Consider the following 20,403-nt stretch of genomic DNA (forward strand, 5'->3'; position numbering starts at 1 on the left):
GCAACTGCAATCACTTTCACGCCGTAACACGCTTCTACAATGGAATGCACAGGGTTTTTCCAACGCGCGCCTGTATTCGATTGACCTAAATTTGCAACTTCGTTTGCCAACCGGGCTCTCACGACGCGGTGCAACTTTGCTGTGTTGCATGTGGTTGGGCGTGGCATTTACAAATGTGTATTCGTGTCTCATTGGAATGGCCAGCAGTGTGGCATAGAACATTCGCGCCTGCGAGGAGACGCTTGAATACATTCTATGCCACTGCCCATCATACCAGGCTCTACGACGTAATATGCAAGCCAAGCTCCGTCACCTGGATTCAAGACCACTGACAGAAAAGATCCTGGGACCTTGGCCTACAGTCTCGCATATGTGCAAGACCACGAAAGCACTCTTATGCTTCTTGAGGACCACTGGACCTCACGAGCGACTGTGAACTAACACCGAGAGTTCGTGTTGTGTAGTTTCAAGCTAACTCTTCATCCACCTCTTTCTTAAATCTTCTTCTTTCTTCTCTACCCTTTCCTTTCTACTATTTGCCTTTCCCCCACCCCAAGTGTAGGGTAGCCAACCGAGCTAAAGCTTGGTTAACCTCCCTGCCTTTCCTCTTCGTTTCTCTCTCTCTCTCTCTCTCACCCGTGCGGCAACGAGCAAGTGGTGTCGAAGTGTGGCACATGAAAGTTTTGACGTTTCAAACCCACCAGATATCTTGAGATAAGCGTCATGCAACAGTGAAACAATCTAGGGAGGAAAACGGCACCTGCTGGAGAGCGTCTGTTTACATTCTGGGCCGGTATGACGCATTTTCGCTATCCCTGTTACTAAAATCTGGGAAAGTGAAGTTGCCTTGTGGATTACTGATGCTGCCAGCATCGAAAATTTTATGCGCAGATTCACCAAACTCAGCAGAAGTGCACATTCTCGATGAAGTCACCACGCGCAGCATCGACACCATGTAAGGGACTGCGGCGGCTGACTCCAGCAGCACTTTAAAAGTGTAAAACAAAAGAAGCAAGCAAAATGGCAAGAGTAGTGTTCCGTTTACATGCTGGATCACGCTAGTTGTCTAGGTGCACTTCAAACCTAGGAAATTCGAATTTAGAGTTATCAAAAGTGAGCTATCGATGGGTACAGGTGTGGAAACGAAAGTTTTAATTACAAGCATATACGCAGATATTGACGCAAAAAAAAAGCGTGATTCAAGTGTGAGGCCTGCAAGAAATCATCAGGAAGTCTCTCATAGATTTCAGTGGTCTATTGGTGGCTTGAAGTGCTGATACATATAACATTAACCCCTGTAAGTTACGAACACAAGCTGCAATGTTGTTAAAAAAAACGCCAGGCCCGCGCAGAAGGCGCAGCACAGTCACAGCGAAAGCTGGAAGAACAGTACAGTCGAGCCCGACTATATCAAACCCGTTTATATCAAATTATCCCGTATATCGAACAATTTCTAAACGGTAAATTTACATTGAGAATATATAGCAAAAGTTACTGTTACATCGAACGAAAATAGCAACGACAACCGATATATCAAACTCCATGTGCCTCAAAAGTGCCCCAGCAAGTTGGCTTTCCCTCGCGGTGGCGGGGAAAACTGCCGGCGCCACCCTAGAAAAAGTGGTTTAGACCCGGTTGTGCACGGGCGAACACCCCCCTGCAAGAAATGATCCTGGCCCGCTCGCAGCGCTTACAGCCAATCAGAGGCCGTCGTGCTTTCTCCGAGGTACAGAGGCGGTAGAAGTGAGCGCCATTTTTTCTTTCTTTATGCTTGTGTGCCTGCTGCTGCCTGTTTTCCTCGAGTCCTCATTCAGCGTGGTCCGTGCTGGTGGTGTTGCCTGTTGGTGCTCTGTGAACCTTCGTGTCGGCAGGGAGCTTAAGATCGACTTGCTCGGAGCTCTTTCTATGTTGAGTAGATCGTGGGCAGATGTCACGAAGGAGACGATCCAGAACTGCTTTAGGCGTGCCGGCTTCTGCATGCCTGGTGATGACAACCCAAATTCCGATGACAGCACTGAAAACACCGCAGGTGTTTCCGCCGAAGTTTGGAGCGAGCTGGCAGAGTTCCCGGGAGCTATCGACGGATCGACATTCGACGAGTTCGTCAGTGCGGACGATGATGTCGCCATCATGGGTGAGCTACAAGATGAGGACTACGTTGCAGACGTCGTGCCGACCACGAGCCAAAGCGACAACAATAAGGAAATTGACGATGGCCCATTGCCTACATCCTCCGAAGTGATTAGTGCACTTGCGTTGGTCCGGCGCTATTGCGTGAATGTGGAAGGTTGCAGCCTCAGCTGCTCCGACTCGTTGGACAACGTGGAGGCGTGTGTGCTGTCGCAGGCAGCGAAGTCCTTGACACAGAAGAAAATCCAGGACTATTTTGTTCCAAAGCAGGGCACGCAAGTAAGCCACCATATTAATAAAGTACTTTTCTTATTGTTATGTGCCTTTGTGTCAAAATCCTATAGCGGGCCTATATCGAATTATGCCATATATAGAACTAATAAACGTTTTTTGGCGAGTTCGATATACCCGGGTTCGACTGTATTTCTATAGCCCGTTATAAACTCTCTTGTGGCTACTAATACAGCCGCCGACCGTTTATTCGGATGCTGAAAATTCGGACATGCTCGTTTATTCGGACACCTTCGCAGCACCGCCACTCGTCCCATTGAAGTAATGTAAACTCACGACCGAAAATTCGGACACCCTACAGTGCGCCGTTCGATTTTTCGGACTCCGACTGGCTGATCGAGAGCGACGTTGAACGCCACAACAAGCTGTCAAAAAATGTTTACAATATTTTTTTCCTAGGTTGCCAGCACTGAAATGCTTCACTGGCGATAGCTGAGGGTCGTGCCAGTGTCAAAATCCACACAGAAATTGCCGATCTCGAAGGCTCTGTTTGTTAGCTATGCGTAACGGTGGCCTTTTGGCTTTAGCCAGTCAAGTATCCATTGAACGGCTATTGCTGCCAAACAACAGGCCAAACCAAGCCAAGATTGGAATCAGCTCGGTGTGGCGTTTGAGGTGAATGACAGCGCGTACAAGTACGACGCGGATCCTAACTCGTACAGAGAGAGTACGCCAACACAAACTCTGCAACATCAACTAGCCCAACGTCGTTCCCTTTTGGCATTTAAGGGTTTGCGCTGTCAGATGTTCCTGTGGCTAGGCCTCATCTGCGTCTCGAGCTTTGTGTCTCGCTCCCTTGTTCATTGCTTGGCATGCGAGGCTTGATCTGCTGAAATTGCTCAGACACCGCCCATTCCATGTGTGCTGTCAGAACTAAAGAAACGCGGCAACTACAAGGCCCTGACGATGGCGAAAAATGCAGCGATTATTCGCCAGGTGGAAGGCGGCCGACCTCAATCCGAAGTTGCTTGGGAGTTTCGCCAAGTTGCGCGATGAGATCATCCGTCAGCTACTCGAACCAGCGCATGTGGACAGTGACTCCCACACCACAGCCATCAAATGCGGATATAGCGTAGGCCGTTGCAGTGCTATTGCCGACCCACAGGAGTGGCCAAACATTGGCTGAAATACAGGCCAACTAGGTCGCGCATATGCGTGCATGTGTACAGATGCGCATTGAGAAGTTTTTCCGGACGCTGGGTTAATACAGGTGCTTTATTCTGGTAAATCCTTTTTTTCGGACTCCCCGATTATTCGGACTTTTCGGTGGTTCCCGCCGAGTCCGAATAAACGGTCGGCGACTGTACAAGTATACTAGCAACGTACCCACTACGCCACAAATCATAATTTTTGTGAAGTTGGGAAGCACCCACCACGACATTATTCGTCATTCTGCGGAGAAGCGAGGTACCATCTGTAAGGCATTATGTGCACTTTGTTGATGCGACGGCTGATGACGATGAAGAATTATGGCTCAGCCCTTTGTAATGGGTTGGGAAGCTTTAAACGACCCACTAGTTACATAATTCGTATTGTGTGACGCCCAGTCATTATTTAACTCTCTCACCACGCTTTATAACATACGTTAACGTGAGAACGAGAGAGAGAGAGAGAGGGAATTAACTTTATGAGACCCTGAGGAAATGGATCATGGGAGCCTTAAGCGCTTCCTTGGCAACCAATAGAAGTGCACTTGCGAGGAACCCACTATGCTATAAATCATCATAATTTTTGTGAAGTAGGGAAGCAGCCACTATGCAATTTCTCGTCCTTCTGCGGAGAACCCCGGTAGCCGCTAAACACCGTTAAGGCATTATGTGAACTTCGTTGGTGCTGTGGCTGATGACGATGAAGAATTATGTTGGAGGTTGGAAGCATACAACCCACTCTCTGCACAATTTGCATGGTGTGAAGCCTGGTTACAGAATTCGCATTGTGTGACGCCAGGTTGTTATTTTATGCTTCTACCACACTACATTACATATGTTAATGTGGTTCCTTCCCGACATGAAGCCTGTATAGGGTCTTTTTGAAAGGCAGTTTCAAGCACCGGCATGGCTCTGAAGTATAATACTGGGCTCCCACGCAGAGGGCCCAGGTTCTAACTTCGTTCCATCCTGGATAATTTTTTTTTCGTTTTTTTTTCTTATGTCGCATGATAGTGGTTACGGACACCGGCGGTGGCGACTGACAACTACAGCGCCAAAAACGGCCCTTCTTGTGTTCTCATAACAGCTCTCGCTGTAAAACTTAAGATGCAACTGCAGGACAAGTGCGGTCCTGCTGAAACGGCATGTTAGCCGAATGGTCGTGCGCATGTTTGCAAGTCAAACCAGTGAAGTGTAGGCCCATTAGCGGTTAAAAAGTACCGTATTTACTCGATTCTACCGCGCCCTCGATTGTAACGCGCACCCGTTTTCCGCGCACCAAAAAAAAAAGTAATACATCGATTGTAACGCGCACCCATTTTTTCGTGAGAGAAAAGAACAAAAAAGTCCATAGGAGTCAAACTTCGCACATTCATAAGAACAAGTATTTGGGTTTTAAAGAACTAAAGTTTGAAAAAAGTAAAACACAAAGTCAAAAAGCGGGCCTTGCCGCTAAAACTGTCACCACTACGGCGGCGATACGAGTCGCGTAATGGATCAGTCCTCGTCGCTGTTGGACAACTCCTTGTCGCTGTCAGCACTCTTCGATTTCGGGAAACCGGCCCTGCCTTGGTCCACTGAAACCTTTTCGTCAAGCTTTGCTGTAAAAAATCTTCTGCTTCTATTTGCGCCAGTCTCGCACGCACGTTGCGGAAACTCCGAACGACCGCGATACGGCCCGATTTCCGCCCGTCTCAGCACGTGTAATAACTATTCTTTTAAATGCTGCATCGTGGTGCACTCGTCGAGTATTTGAAGTCGGCACTTCCATGCCGTCGATGCGAACGCAGAACGGGATGACAGTCTTCTCAGCACACGTACGAACTGAAACAATAATGGCAGAAATGGCCAAGGCGCGTAGGAGGCGGCCATTTTGAAATGCCGATGGCAATACGATAACCGAGTTTCTTTTCTTTTTTCGGTACTCGATTCTAACACGCATGCGATTTTTGGACTCGTTTTACCGGAAAAAAGGTGCGCGTTAGATTCGAGTAAATACGGTAGTTGCAATGAATCACCAACTCAGTCTCTTAGAAGCTAAAGTGTTTGCTGACAGCTTAAAATGTAGTATGGCATGGCGCAGAGCCAACAAATTACAAGCCTTCGTTTGGCCAAGCAGATGTTGCGAAGATTGATCATTGTGAAGACAACGAGGCATGCGATGCACATGAGCAAGCGGTAGCGTGGATATGTGATGGCCATGTATTATATTGCGAAGAAGGCTGACAAATGCAACGTTCCAACACTACACCAGAGAGGGAAGTACAGCTCTGACTTGATATCAGTCATGCTTGATTGTCATTTGTACTAGTCGCTAGCGATGAAATGTGTTGCCTGGTTTCATATGGCTTCAAGGGACTAGATCAGGGGTCTCAAACTCACCTCAGCTAGTGGGCCGCAGCCACGAAATTTAGACCCACAAGGGCCGGGGCAGTCGTCAGGAAGGTAGGAGCTGGGGGGGAGGGAGGGTAATTCGTACAAAATGTCAGCTAACGTTGCCATCTCAAGGGCGGTCTTACGCATATCTCATATATGGGTCACTTCTGAAGGAGATTTGGCCTAAGGATTCGAGCAACATATCGATACTGATCTCCAGAATGGCTAATACAGTAGAACCCCGCTGTTACGTTCCTCACTGCTGCATTTTCCCGGCTGTTACGTCGTTTTCCGCCGGTCCCGGCATAGCTCCCATAGGATACAATGTATTGGGAACCCCGCTGTTACGTCGTAACAGTCGGACCGTTCCCATATGATACGTCGCGAAGTGCGCCCGGAGCCGACCGAGTGACTACCAAAGAGAGCGGCCATGGTGCATTTTCACGCAGCTTGGCCTCGTTTGACCGTAATATTAGCCGCATGAGAGGCGCAAGCAACAGAATCTTTCAATTGATGCAAACAAAAGCATGGCCTTCGAGATTCAAATTGCAAAGATGGCGTCTATGACGTAACTGCTCGCGAAAGCAAGGCCTTCGAGATTGGCATTTACTATTGACAAAAGCCTAGCCTCTGAGATTTGCATTGCACAAACATGGCGTGTATGACGTAATTGCTTGCGAAAGCAAGGCCTTCGAGATTGGCATTCACTTCTGCCATCGCGTTGGCGTAGACTCATCATCATCGTTATTTGTCGGAGAACGGGAGGAGTTCGAGCTGGTTGGAGTTCGCATGGTCGTGCGTGCGGTTCGCGGTCGGACTCGCCGCGCCGGTCGTGATTGCGTGTGCTTAGTTCTTTCATGCCTACAGCTGTTGGTGTTAAAAAAATCACATACGTTGATTACATTTCTGCGGATAAGGCCGTCCTAAGCTCCGCGTTTCTATCCGTCGACTAGATCGCGGCTGAGTGCGCCAATTTTCGTGCTGCTCGTAAGAATTGAAATAAAATTCTGTACCACTAAATATTTTGCCGTTTTTCCTGTTTTTCGGCACTTACGTTTCCCGTCTCTTACGTTTATTTCCTACGGTCCCTTCAAAAACGTATCAGCGGTGTTCTACTGTATATGATTCTGAAATAGAGTTTTTGTTTCATGGTTATCTTTCAACAAATGGTGACTGCATGGGGTGCTCATGAAACAAATGCTTGAGACCAGTCAAGTCTGTTTAGCTGATTAACATACTTACTAAAAAATTTTTAAATACGGGACGAAGAGAGTCATGTGTGGGTCGCGGGCTGCTAACCAAAAGTCCACAAGCCGCACGCGGCCCACAAGCTGCTGAGACCCCTGGACTATATTAAGTATGCTTAGCGAGATGACCAGATGAATGATCCAAGTTCAAGGCGCGTCCATGTATTCTAAAATGCAATGTGTGAACACTCTGCATCAAGCTTTTAAAATGAATGAGCAGTCCCAAAACACATATCAAAGACTGAAAAAGGCTTAGCTAAACATAGAAGGTGAATGGTGCACAGGAGCAATTCTGGAGGTGTTGTAAGTTTAAGTTTACGTGCATTGGGCCCATGTTGTGAGCCTCACACTGCAAAACAGCATTCAACAGCCGCTGCTACCTCATTCTTGATGCGCTCCTCCTTGATGCGCTTGGCGAGGCTAGATTGCCGGACCGGAGGTACGGGCACCGTGGGGGCCTCCTCCACATCTGGCTTCGCTGGACACTCCTCGAAGGCCCCTATGTCCCCACAAAAGGGGACCATTTCAGGCTCCTCTGGCATCAACAGTGGCGATGCTGGGCAAAAAATATCGGTGGAAACTGCTCAGTACCGCACTTTATGACTTCTGTAACTACTAGGCTTGTGCGAATAGTGAATTTTAGGTCCGAAACAAATTCGAAGCGAATAGTGATTTGGTCGAAGCGAATTCGAATAGTTTATATCACATATTATAAAGAAAAATGAGCATATTTGTCATGACCCAACTAACCAGCACAATATTTTTAAAGTTGAAACAAGACATATGCATATGTCATTCTTTTTGGTTCAAAGCAACTTTGAGCAACTTTGAGTAGTAGCAGGATTTGACTTTCGGTAGAATGCAAGTGATAACTTGTAAAATACGTTACGATTTAAAATTTACTATACTTACAGCATATAAGCCGGTATCACAAGCTTCTAAACTTAAAAAATGATGAATCGATGTGAGGGCAATACAGTAAAACCTTATTAATTCGAACTCGGTTATTTCGAAATCCCGCATAATTAGAAGGATTTCTGCGGCCCCGTATTTTGCAATGTAAATTAGAGTGGATAATTTGAAGCGGCAGTCAGCACCAGCCTGGTTAATTCGAGAACTTTGGGTGCCATGTACCAATTCCCGATCGCGATTTAGCCGCAAATCCACAGAAACGATGGCCCTTAGGAGCCACAAGGCAATGCAATGTAGCGATACTAATACGTGACAAGTGAAGCATCCCAGCCTTGCTGCTGCCAGCGCAAGAAAAAAACAAAACAAAAAGCGGTCTCGTGGTCAGCTGAAATGTGCACCTGCGGAAAAGACGTGCTTCACTGCAACACACCGGTGACACGCGGGCAGCATAACGCATGCTTCTCTCAATGTCAGCACGTCATGATTTACCCATTCTTTCTGGGAAAATAGAGAAATTAATAAAAGGCGGTCTGACGGAATTCGCGATGTATGCGAACCTCCGATTGGCGGTTGTTCCGGCAATTTGCGCACTTGCACTGCTGGCGGAGTACTTGCCTGCAACACCCTACTTCGAAAACTCAGGTTGAAAACTTCAATGATCATCTTTTCCACCCAGAACACATCGCGAATTCCGTCACACTGGTCATTATTAAATTATTTATTTTAACAGAAAGAATGGACGAATGGTCGGGTCATGACGCGCTGACGCTGCGAGAAGCAGGTGACACGCTGCCCGCGTGTCACCACTGTGATGCAGCGAAGCGTGTCTTTTTCCGCAGGCACGCATTTCAGTTGACCACGAGACCGTTGTTTTTTTCCTCTTTTTTTTTTTCTAGCGCTGAAAGCAGCGAGGCCCGCAGTTTCCCCGGTTTAGCGGCGAAATTGGGGCCAGGTATTGCTGGAAAACATAACCCTTGTAGCCACAAACTAGCAGGCACAGCAAACGACCACCTCCGATTACTTCCAGTATTTCAAAGTTCCTTGCATCCCGCTTTTTGTATGTTTGGTTAATTCGAAAACCCACTTAATCTGATTTTTCACAGTCCCAGTGACTTTAAATTAACGAGGTTTTAGTGTATGTTCATTTAACCTTGAAGTGGGGATTCGCGGCGGTGCGGATTTCTCCTGAGAAGGTGTATTCACGGTATAGCACACCTCCGCTGCAGTGAAACAATCTTTACAGGGGGTTACATGCGGGTTATATATATGTCTATTCGTTCATTTCGAATACTTCAAAATTTCCTAGAATTTAAATCCGTTTCGAAGCAAATTCGAATAGTGCAATATTCGTTCGAATATTCGAAGTGCTCGAATATTCGCACAAGCCTAGTAACTACCAGTTCCGTGATTCCATCGTCACCTCTAGCCATGGATCATCTTTCCAACAATTTGCAAGTCAGTGTGTCAAGCTGGGATTTCAGTCGGAAATGTTCAACACACCATAACTTTTATTCAGACCGGTTTAGAACATCCATTCCTGTTTTATTGCAAACAGTTACCAATCCAAATTGCTGTATTCTGATTCACCGATTTACTTTCCAAGTCTCGCAGTTTAGGAACCAATATAGCTCCCAAGAAGGTGCATGAAATGTTTTATATCTTAAAAACTACGTACTGTTCTAAACAAATAATTGCAATTTGGAATCTGCACATCAGCAAACTCGGCAAGCTTCGTCAAAACCAATCAAGAATTTTTAAATATGTTTTAAAGCACAGTGTCCTCCGTTAATGCGGTATTACTGGAGCGTGGTGTAACTGTATGTTCTTCATACAGTTACACTACTGCTGACTTTTGTCAGCACTGGTGTAACTGCTTCTGCTGACAAAAGTCAGTGGCACACCACTTTTCTTTGTTATAAAAATTGGGTGCATGTTAAAGGGACACTAAAGATAAAAATGATTTTTCTCATATTAGTAAATTCTTCTTTCACGATACGAAAAACACCACGCTTGCTGCAAGAAGACCCTTGGCAAGCGAGAAAATGCACAAAAAGAAAATGCAGGTGGCGATGCCACCTTGAAGTTCCCGTACCAGTCGCTGTGACGTCACTGATTTTGACGGCGTCTGCTAGGACCTATGTAGTTCCTAATTGGTAAAAATCAAACACATGGTCTTCACAGGGAGTCAGAGACTTATCATACCAAGTTTCAGGAAATTTCATTGATCCAATACGGCGAAAATAAGAAAAAAAAACACACTTTGGAATCCGCGACGTCACAATCGGAGATTTCATTGTGAAATTTAAAAAGTTTGAGTTCTGGCACTAATAAGCTTATGGTGGTAAAAGTAACAACACTAGAGCTTTCAGATTTAATTTATCAGCTTAAGATAATTTATTGTTTCACTTTAGTGTCCCTTCAAGATTCAGGGCCGCATTAGAAATTTGGGGACTACAGTTCTTTTTTTTTACGAAAGTCCCCCACCCTCCAAGAAAAAGAGCATGCTGAAAGACGGCTATGACACGCTGTTGACATTTTCTTCAAGAAGAACTACCAACTCGCCCAAAGACTCGCGTTAATCGGTTATATGACAAGAGTACACAGCTAGAATCGTGTAGAACATACCTGGCCCACAATCATCGGCCATGTCCAGAGAGGAGTGCGCAGGTGACATGGAAAGGGACGTGGCGGTATCCGCTTCCCGAGGACACTCCTGCTGATCCTGGCTCTCGGCCATTTCGACCACGCCACTGTACAGCCGATAGTCGACACGGAAACCAACCACATCGTCCTTGAGACTGCACAGAAACGGGAAACAAGTGGTTATGCCTGATCAATTTTGACTTGCAGAAGTCGCATAGCGGGCCACAAGCAAGGCCGTGCTGAATGGCTCCAAACTGTATTTTGAGCACCCCAGTCACGGCTCTTCAAAAGAGCCTTGGAACGCCTTTCTACGATCATAGAATGACCTCGTTAGTGGATACTTGAAATAAACAGCGCAAAAAACGGACGGCCACGGAAAAGGAACACACGGGACAAGCACTGTGTGTTTCCTTTCTGTGGCCGTCCATTTTTTGCGGTTTATTTCAAGTATGCACAACCAGCTAGTCCAGTCAGCTACTTTGTCTCGTTAGTGGATTTTATAGCTGCATGAATCCCCTCTAGCAAAAATTTTTCAAATCGGTCAAGTACATGCGAATTTACAGGTAGTTAATGCACGTTCAGAGGGCTTTCTTCCCTTTCTTCTGATGGGTGCACTGGAAGCTACACAATGGAGGGCGAGGATGGCAATAGTGGAAAAACGCCTCTTCTTACACGCTTATACATTAGAAAATACTGCACTTATTTACCCTTATAAAATATAAGAATTCAATACAGCAAGAGCTCGTTAATTCGACCCTCGTTAATTGGGAAAATCGTATCATTCAGACGTGTTCTTTAGACCCAGCCGGCATATACAGTCGAGCCCGCTTGTAACAAACCTGAGCGTGACGCGGCATCCGTTCGTTATATCCCAAAGTTCGTAGTAAATGAAACACAGCTTTAAAAAAGTTGCAAGTGAAAACCAAAAATTTATTTCTTTGTGAAAAAGTCCGTGATGCACGTCTGTTTCGATAGCGCAGATGTGATAAGTACAGTCTCGAGTTTATTTAACGCGGCAGCGTGTTCTTCGCCGAGGCCCTTGGCATATACAAGCTGCCTGAGGCTATCTATGTAGCCAATTGCTACAGGCACGCTTGTGGGCGCTGGCTCCGAAGTTTTGTCGTCGTCGTCTTCCGATTCCTCCGAATCGCTCTTGCCGCGCACTTCATTCACTATGCCCTCATCCGTGCACGGTTCCGCAGTGTCGGCATCATCATCGGCCGTAATGAAGTCCTCCCAGCAGGTGTCCCGCTCTCCCATGTCGGAGTCGACGACGCGCTGCCACAAATCACCGCCGCATCGGTCCTTTTCGGGAGCTTCAGGCTCGGCATCAGGTCCGACGTCAACGAAGCCGGCCTTGCAGAAACAGTTTTGCACGCATGTAGCCGTCACCTCCATCCATGATGCCTTCAGCATCTCCAAAGCTGAGTACAAAGTCACCCGAAGCGGCAGGTTGGCTGCCGGGCGGTCAACAGCTATGAGCAAGCGCTCCACAACGCGGCGCCTATAATAACTCTTAAAAGCGCGAATGACGCCCAAGTCAAGCGGCTGCACTTTAGACGTGTTGGGCGGCAGGAAAAGCAGGGTCACTGCCATCAGAGAGGCTTGTACGTGGTGCGTGGTGCAGTTGTCGACCACGAGCAGCACGCACCTGCCTTGCTTGTGCATGTCGCAGTCAAATTCGCTCAGCCACTCTACGAATAAATCATGTGTCATCCACGCTTTCGCATTATGCCTGTAACGCACAGGCACATAGCCCCAGAAGCAACGCGGCTTCTTAGACTTCCCGATTACGGAGGGCACACGCCGGTCACTGCCATCCATATTCGTGCACAAAAGTGGGGATCTTCAATTTTCGGACTTCTGGCAGTTTGCTGGCAGATAGCCAGAGGGTCAGCCAGCTAGTTCCAGTCGGGACAGGAAATAGCGTCTTGGTCACGTGTGTGGGAAGCCCGAGACAACCCAAAGCTGCCCGAAGATTACAAAATCGAACGCTGGGACAGCTAGCGTAAACATAAACAAACGCTACCGCCGTGGCAGCAAACGAAACTTTGCGCCGCGTGCGTGTTGGTTTTTTCTGCATTGCCTGCTTGAAAATATGTGGCTAGGTTTGCTGAAGAACTGAAGTGATATTCTCGAGCATACGCATTTGGGATACAATCACGTAGTACGTTCGCAAGATCATGCACAACTCGCCCCATCTGTGAACAAAACAGCCAGCTGGCGCACAGCACCACGAAAGCGATGCAAGGTGAGCTGCCACGCCGCTCTCACGTCTGCTTAGTACATGGAACAGTCGCGGCACAACACGACGCAAAAATCTCGCGAAAGTGATCGTGTCCCCAAAAGAGCTCGAGGATCTATCGCGTACTACGCCGCACACACGTGTTGACCAGCTTGCGTTTCGTCATAAGTTGAGACATGCGGCGGTATAAGTACCAGGAGTGTGCTTTATATCTAAAATAAACTTCCGTGTGACGCGTCTTCGACTAGTTTTGGCAGATGTTGCCTGAGCCTCTTTCCAGTCCTAAGTGGCACTCCAAAAATCTCATGTAGCTCAGCTTAGACAGTCATAGACACCACATGGATGTCCAAACTCCCGAGACAGAAACTTGCGCTGAACCCAAGCATTTGCACCTACCATAGATCTACAGGCACGTCGCTGTTCACGTAGGGCTACCATCGCTTCGGGGTCTTCTCGCAGCCGCCACTGCCTTTCCCATTCCCTAGTATTCTCTAGGTCTAAGTACCGCTGAAGCACTCCGTAAAGATGCTTTAGCGAAGCTGAAACGTGCGGCTGCGGTGTTTATCACTGCGTTAATCTTGACGGTTTTTAAAGCTTTTCTAAATTACTGGTTACATCTATCTAGAAATCTTAAATGGTGTTTGCCGCCTGTCTGTTGCGTTCTTCTTTTTTAAGTGCACCAGCTGCAAGTAGTGGGACTTGCCCAATTTCAGTGGCACATACCCATTCATGATGTACACATTTAATACACACCAAACTTTTTTCGGCAGGCTTAAACAGCTTCGCTGTTAAAACATGCACCTTATACAGTGGAAAATATGGTATCTGCAATAAACGTGTGGTTCCAAATGATCCACTAACTCGTAGAGCTTGGTCTCCTTTTCCGTGTCAAAGACGACCATGGCCAGAGGTCTCCGGCGCTGCCTCCGGAACTGGTTTCGCTGTGCAGCAGCCTGGTTGCGTGCTGCTTGCCGCGGGGTCGGCAGGTCGTCTAAGCTGTCTGCGACCTCCATGTCCTCATGCATCATGAACTGCTGCTCTCCGAGGTGGGGAAAAAAAAAGAAAGAAAAGGACACATGCTGTAAGATGACAGCACAATCCACAAGGCATGATGAACACCATCTCCTTGCCATGACACTATATCACGCAAAGAGGTAGATATTTATTTATTTTATTTATTTATTTGCAATACTGCCAGTCTCTACTGAGACCATAGCAGGTGGGCACTCTGTACAGATGCTATGATTGCTCATCATAGTAAAAAAAACTGTAATACAGAACATAAAAGTAACATCAACCTATTGTACTGATACGTCAACTCAGTGATGTATTGCACGGCATTTGGCTTTATACATTTGTGTTATTTCACACCGCTCAAGTTTAGAAACAAGAACATTAGGTTTTATTTGAAAATCAGGCGTGCATTACAGTCAGGAGAGTGTTAGCATTGAGTAAATACGGCAGGTAACGTAACTTGGAACTCTAGCAACAACCATGCAAGTGCAGCACCCATGATAATAAAAGAAACAGGGGTCCTTATAACTGCTTTAAATTCTTAGAAGTACTATCTTTTCACATTGTGCAGGCCGCACTGCAGGAGCTACACATATCACGCAGTCAGTGCAGTGTCACTGCACGTTATAGGGCGCAGTTTATTGACCTTCAAGTCCTTTCCACAGTACAACTTCGTATATTACAACCACAACATGAGGGCATCAAGTCACATCAAATCACATAATAAAGGACATTTCTGCTTCCAATGTTTATGTTTTTAATGTTTATGTAGCGAGCCCAAGGAATGTGTTTCTTTCACTTTCAATACAGTTTGTGGAAGGGTGCTTTGCATACTACTCCAATAATATTCTGGCACCGAATACAGTCAAATCCCGCTACAACGAAATTGACAGGGCGCGCGAAAAAGTTCGTTGTCGCGGAATTTCGTTGCAGCGAAATTTCATCTATAGACCACAAAAGTTAGGAAGATCTGATTATCATGACTCGTCCTTTGGTCTCGGCAAGCGCATGCATTGTCCTTTGCATTTAACTCTCGCTAACTCGGATGTATACTTGGCCGCACACTGAGTGAATGTATTTTCTCACGTATAACACGCACGAACTATACAGAAAATTTAGCGCCAAACTCGGGGTGCGGGATATATGCGAATTTCGGTGCGCAAGTTGGCTTCATGGTAATGCAAGGATGGCGGCTTTGCGTCAATACGCAAGTTATACACGTGGGTTATACACGAGCAAATACTATATGCAGGCTACCCTCGAAGCGTGCCGAGCGTGTAGCGCCGCGAAAAAGCGTGCCAAAGTTCGCTAGAGGCCAACTGAAAACGAAGTGCCGAAGCTCCGCACTACCACAGTCATAAGCGAGCGAAAGGAATGCCGAAACGCTTCGTGCCGTTTTACGACTTTATTGCCTTTAATCTTTCTTCCGGTGCGTTAGCTGTGCACTTGAGCGTATTCGCTATCGATGATCCCGACGATAGCGACCGCGGTTTTCTGTGCAGCGGCTGCGGCAAACGGTAGTTCCATTTTCAATCTGTGCGCGCTGGCCGTGCGCGTGTCTTCAGAACTGCGTCGTTGCAATCTGTGATCACGTCTACCGTGGTTTTGACCGCAGCATTGCTTTGAGTCGGTGCGCGTTGCGCATACGCTGGATGCGCGCATACTTTCGTGGTCGCCCATGATCGCGTCAACACGACCGCATTTGTGTTCGGAGCGGTTGCGACAGAATGTAGTTACGCTTGGACTAGGTGCGCGCTGGCCATGCGTGTGCCTTCAAAACGCCGTAAATATCATTCACGATCGCAGGGCTCATGACAATGAGCAGTAGTTTTGCTTTGAGTGCTACGTCAAAAATATGGCGAGAGTTCTTGAAGAACGATTCTTCCGTGGCCCGAACGCGCATCAAACCCACCGGCAGCATCATGGCGGATGGACGATTTGTCGCCGAGCGTCTCAATGATGGATAATTTACCGGGATGTGCGTGTGGGGGCAGAAAGCATGCCTCCGATTAAGACACGAGTCCTGCGATGCGGCCGCACGGCTCTGGCAACGAGAAATGGTCGAGTTTCTAGCGGGATTTCGCGGAAATCCTCGGCAAGCCCCTTTTCCTTATGTTCTGGCACTCGCGAAAACTTCGTTCAAGCGGAAATGCCCAGAAAAAGTATTCGTTGTGACGAGGCATTTTTCGCATTGTTTTCTATGGGCGGCTGACGGGGAATCGAAAACTATTCGTTGTGGCGGAAATTTCGCTGTAGCGGTATTCGTTATAGCGGGATTCGACTGTACTAGTATTTGTTTCTCGGAAGGCATGTTGGTCATGACGTCATGGCATGCAAGGTGGTCACAGGGAAGCAGGACAGTGACATTTTGGTCTTTTCAGTTGTCTGCTATGCAAAATTCACGACGTTTTAAGCATCAAAACCACGCTACAATTATGAGGCGCACTATAGCGAAAGACTACAGATAAATTTGGCCACCTGGGGTTTTTTGATGCGCACCTAGGTACAGTAAAAGCTCTTTAATTCGAATTTCACGGGACTGGAAAAAATGTCCGAATTAACCGAATGCCGAATTAACGAATGAACAGGAAAAACAACATTAAAATCAAGTTGGAGAAGCATACCTTTATTTGCTGAAGTATTTTGTAATGGTCGTCTGCGTTTTCACGCAGATTCCGGCTTACATTACAATTTTTCTTAACTTTTCCAAATGGCCAACAGCACGCAAACTGTCGGAAGAGCTCAGGCAAACGCCCTCTAATATCAAAAGCGCCTCCGAGACTTCGCGTGAGGTGCGATGAGGTCGCGACATCATTAATAATTTCTTGATCGGGCAGGAGACCAGTCGTGGTGACACAATCATCAATCGCGATGTGGTCCTGAAGGGTCATATCTGTGGGAGGGACAGCATCGAAGGTCGGGCAGTCACCGTCGGTGGACTCGGCTGACACGTCGTCGATGCCACCGTCGGCTACTGCCGCATGCTCGGGCCTCACATGTAAACACGGTCACAACGGGAAAAAACAAGAACTCCCCAAGAAGAGACGGTGCCGACACAACACAAGGGAAAATGGCGTCGGAGGCGCAGTCCGCGCAGTGGAGCTACAGTGGAGCGAAGAAAGAAGACGCCGACATTCGGTGACGCTGCGATCGCCCCCACTAGTTGATGACGATGGCGATGTCATTCAAGTTTCGGTTTCGCCCCAGTAGTGCCAGCGCTGCTTTACCACACATTTGTGTAGCGGCAGCCGTCAGAATTTGTCCGAATTAAGCGGTGCGGAGCCCAATTCTGACGAATTAACGAAGGTTTGGTCCCATAGATTAACATGCACTTTGGCCGGGACCAATAGAGCCATCCGAATTATCCGAATTTCCGAATTAACGGGTGTCGAATTAACGAGCTTTTACTGTATACATAAACAGACGTTTTTCTACATCGCCCCCATTGAAATGTGGCCATTGTGGCTAGGAATCAAACGCGCGTCCTCAGCACAACCTTAGCCACAAAGTTACCATGACTACTCACTGATGCCGCAAAAAATCGGCTAGATGTCTGCACTGCATTTCTCTGCCACGTGTAGCCGAAATAAACAAAAACGTAAACAAATGATCATTCTTTTATCAGTAGTATATCTAGTTTCCAGTGTCATGTTAACATATACCATGAGTATAAGAAGAAATGCGAATAATGGAAGAACAACTGATCACAATGTAGCAACTTACAGGAAACTACAGGAGCATGCATAGGTGCGCAATCTACTTGCTTTTGACTTACTCGCACTTAAATTTTTACTGATGGTATATTAAATGTCTGAGAGGGGACACTCAAGGAGTCCAGAAAGGTGAGCATTTATGCACAAAATTTCTCAAAGAATATCCCCATTATGTTTTAGCAAAGCTGTTACACTTGGTGTGTAGTTAAAAGCCACTGATCCATTGACTGAATAGCTCACCGTGTCATCTTTTTTCCGCCGGGCTGCTGAACCACCTTCTTTGGCATTCTCCTGCGTGTCACGACCTTTCAGGCTGCGGAGCATAAGGCAAGATTCAAAACGATGAGTAGCAGGCAAAACAATCCACACAATAAACACACAGGCTATGCAAAAGTATGAATAAAGGATAAAGTTAGCAAAAGCATTCCTTACTCTTTAGCGGATAACCGAGAAATATCTCATAAAAAAATATATATCGGCCTGCACTTGTCTCCCCACAACCCACCATCACTGCTGGCACATGCTAAGACACCGCAGAAAATACCTGTCCAGGCACACGTTTTGGGCCATCAAATTTACCATCAAATGGGCTCTTTTTACTACAGTTCACACTCCCTTTATTCAAAGAAATTTCCGATCTCCTTGGGATATGAATCAACGAGGTTCCGCTGCGTTAATTCTGATCAGGTTATCATGGCTGATTATCACCAATCTTGCAAGACACAACGCACCAATGCTGTCTTCATTTCTTTATGTAAAATAAGTAACGGCCAGAAAACATCTAGCCACTTTTGTCAAATAAGACCTACGAAAGTGGGTGCCTTGCTGCAACTGTAGTAGACTGGTGCACATGCCGAACAAAGAAGTCCCAAGTTGGGAATTTCATTGAAGCTCATTTTCTTGCGGCCCTATAGATGGTGATGGCACCCATAGGGTGCCAGCTGACATTTTTAATTTTTTTGTAGCAGTTCCTAAAGTACAAAAGAGCAATTACAAAATGGTGGATCCTGCATGCAGTCCAACCAAATAGATTTATAATTAGCAAGTACGGCTAACTGCAGGATTACATTACTCCTATCCTTGTAGTAGCACACTGACAGCTGAGAATTAGTAAAGTGGACAGAGAGGCTATGGTTGACTGAAACGATTGCTCTTGTGGCATAGTGTTTGCGCAAGTTCAACAGCGTTACGTGCAGGAAAGACTACTTTGAGTGACACATGCTAAAATAAATCCCTGTCCCTGCATGAAAAACTGAAATAGGCGGTGCAGCGAAAATTTTTTTGCTCGATGATAAGTCACTTAAAAGCAGGAAGGATGAACAGCATGCACATTACAGCAAACTCCCTTTTAGACATATCTGTTATAGGGATCCTGTAGCATGTTCAGAGGCCAACTGCAACAACCAAATTTTAGGCGGCATACAACGCCTTGTTTCAAATAACAGAGATACAGATGCAACAACTAAGAGTGGCTATACTACTAAGTACGCTCAGAAATTGTTGCAGTGCCCTTTAAAAGCCATAGTTCCCTAATAAACACAGAGCAGCTCTGGGGCCACTGCTTAGCCTGTCAAAGGCTTGGTGTTGCTACATTCAGGCCAATCTTCAACATCCAAGTTTCCCTGTTTGCATGTTTGTCCAATAGGGAGTCTGCTGTATTTTCCTCTCCAGAAACACCCAAAGAAAGAAAACAGAATTAAGCTGGTAGCAGTAGCACCTTCATTTCAAACCAAGTCACAAGCGTTAAAGTTGCGCAGCGCTAAAGCGAAACAGATAGGAAAGAAAGAGTGCTTTGCGAACCTACTGCGTACTGTTTTCACAAAATTTCGACGATCTGCGAGGGGAAGAAAAAGCAGGCAAAGAAAGAAATGAGAAAGGAGAGCGTTAGGACACTGGAAAAGCTCACACAAACATAAGTATATGCAAATATGGCAACTGGTAAAAGCTGACAGCAGAGTAACGGGTACGCATGCTACGAGGTTGAGAAGATAGGGAGTCAGCAAATGAAAACGCTACGATGTGGAGCAATGTAGAGTTGAGAACGTCGATGCACACTTGCCAATGTACAGAGGGCAACTGCTGCTTACTTGACTGCCTGCCGTGCCTCATATGCAAATGACACATTCAATACCGACTCATTTCATCAGAGAGTTTCAGCATGCTAACGAAACAAAAACAGTATATGGGGCTGCTCGTATAGGTAACGGCCACATTTCAACGAATATAAGCAGTTGGTAGATCATGTTCACTGTCCTCGTCTTTTGCATTCGCAGATGTGGCCCATGCATAAGTGGTGTCAACTTAGCGCAGAATTAAGACAAGTGAAAATCTGCACATAAATGGTTCTTGTTCAGACTTGAAACATGTCAGTATAAAAAAAGAAAAAGACTTGCGTGAACAAAAAGGGGGAACAGGACAAATGGCCAGTGCGTGTGTTCTTGTCCACATTTTCCGCATCTGCACCTCTTGGTTTCTAATTATTTTATTCTAGAATAACGTTTAGTGGATAGCAACTGCACTGATTTGGGATGTTGAAACCCACGAATAAAACCATAACGTCCCGTATTTGACTAACAGCGGCATGCTGTGGCTTATTACTGTATTTACTCTAATGTAACGCAAGCTTTCTTTTCCAGATTTTTGCTACCTGAAGTCGACACTCACGTTCAATCAAGTACCGAAAT

The 20,403-nt window shown here is 46.4% G+C and overlaps 1 protein-coding gene across 7 annotated transcripts in view; it reads right to left on the reverse strand.

Annotated features, from left to right (window-relative positions):
- The window catches only part of LOC119383561 (condensin-2 complex subunit H2), an 86,464-nt gene that overhangs the window by 49,150 nt on the left and 16,911 nt on the right, over positions 1–20,403 (reverse strand). For 3 of the 7 annotated variants that reach the window (XM_037651783.2, XM_037651782.2, XM_049412575.1), the window contains exons 6-9: positions 17,960–18,032; positions 13,854–14,026; positions 10,730–10,902; positions 7,573–7,772 (exon numbers count right to left, since the gene is read on the reverse strand). In XM_037651783.2, the coding sequence (XP_037507711.1) occupies positions 7,573–7,772; positions 10,730–10,902; positions 13,854–14,026; positions 17,960–18,032 (619 nt within the window). The remainder of the gene's footprint in view (positions 1–7,572; positions 7,773–10,729; positions 10,903–13,853; positions 14,027–17,959; positions 18,033–20,403) is intronic. The other 4 variants (XM_049412577.1, XM_037651788.2, XM_049412576.1 and 1 more) reach the window with 4 other exon arrangements.

This window comes from Rhipicephalus sanguineus, chromosome 2 (assembly GCF_013339695.2).
Source record: "Rhipicephalus sanguineus isolate Rsan-2018 chromosome 2, BIME_Rsan_1.4, whole genome shotgun sequence".
NCBI lineage: Eukaryota > Metazoa > Arthropoda > Arachnida > Ixodida > Ixodidae > Rhipicephalus > Rhipicephalus sanguineus.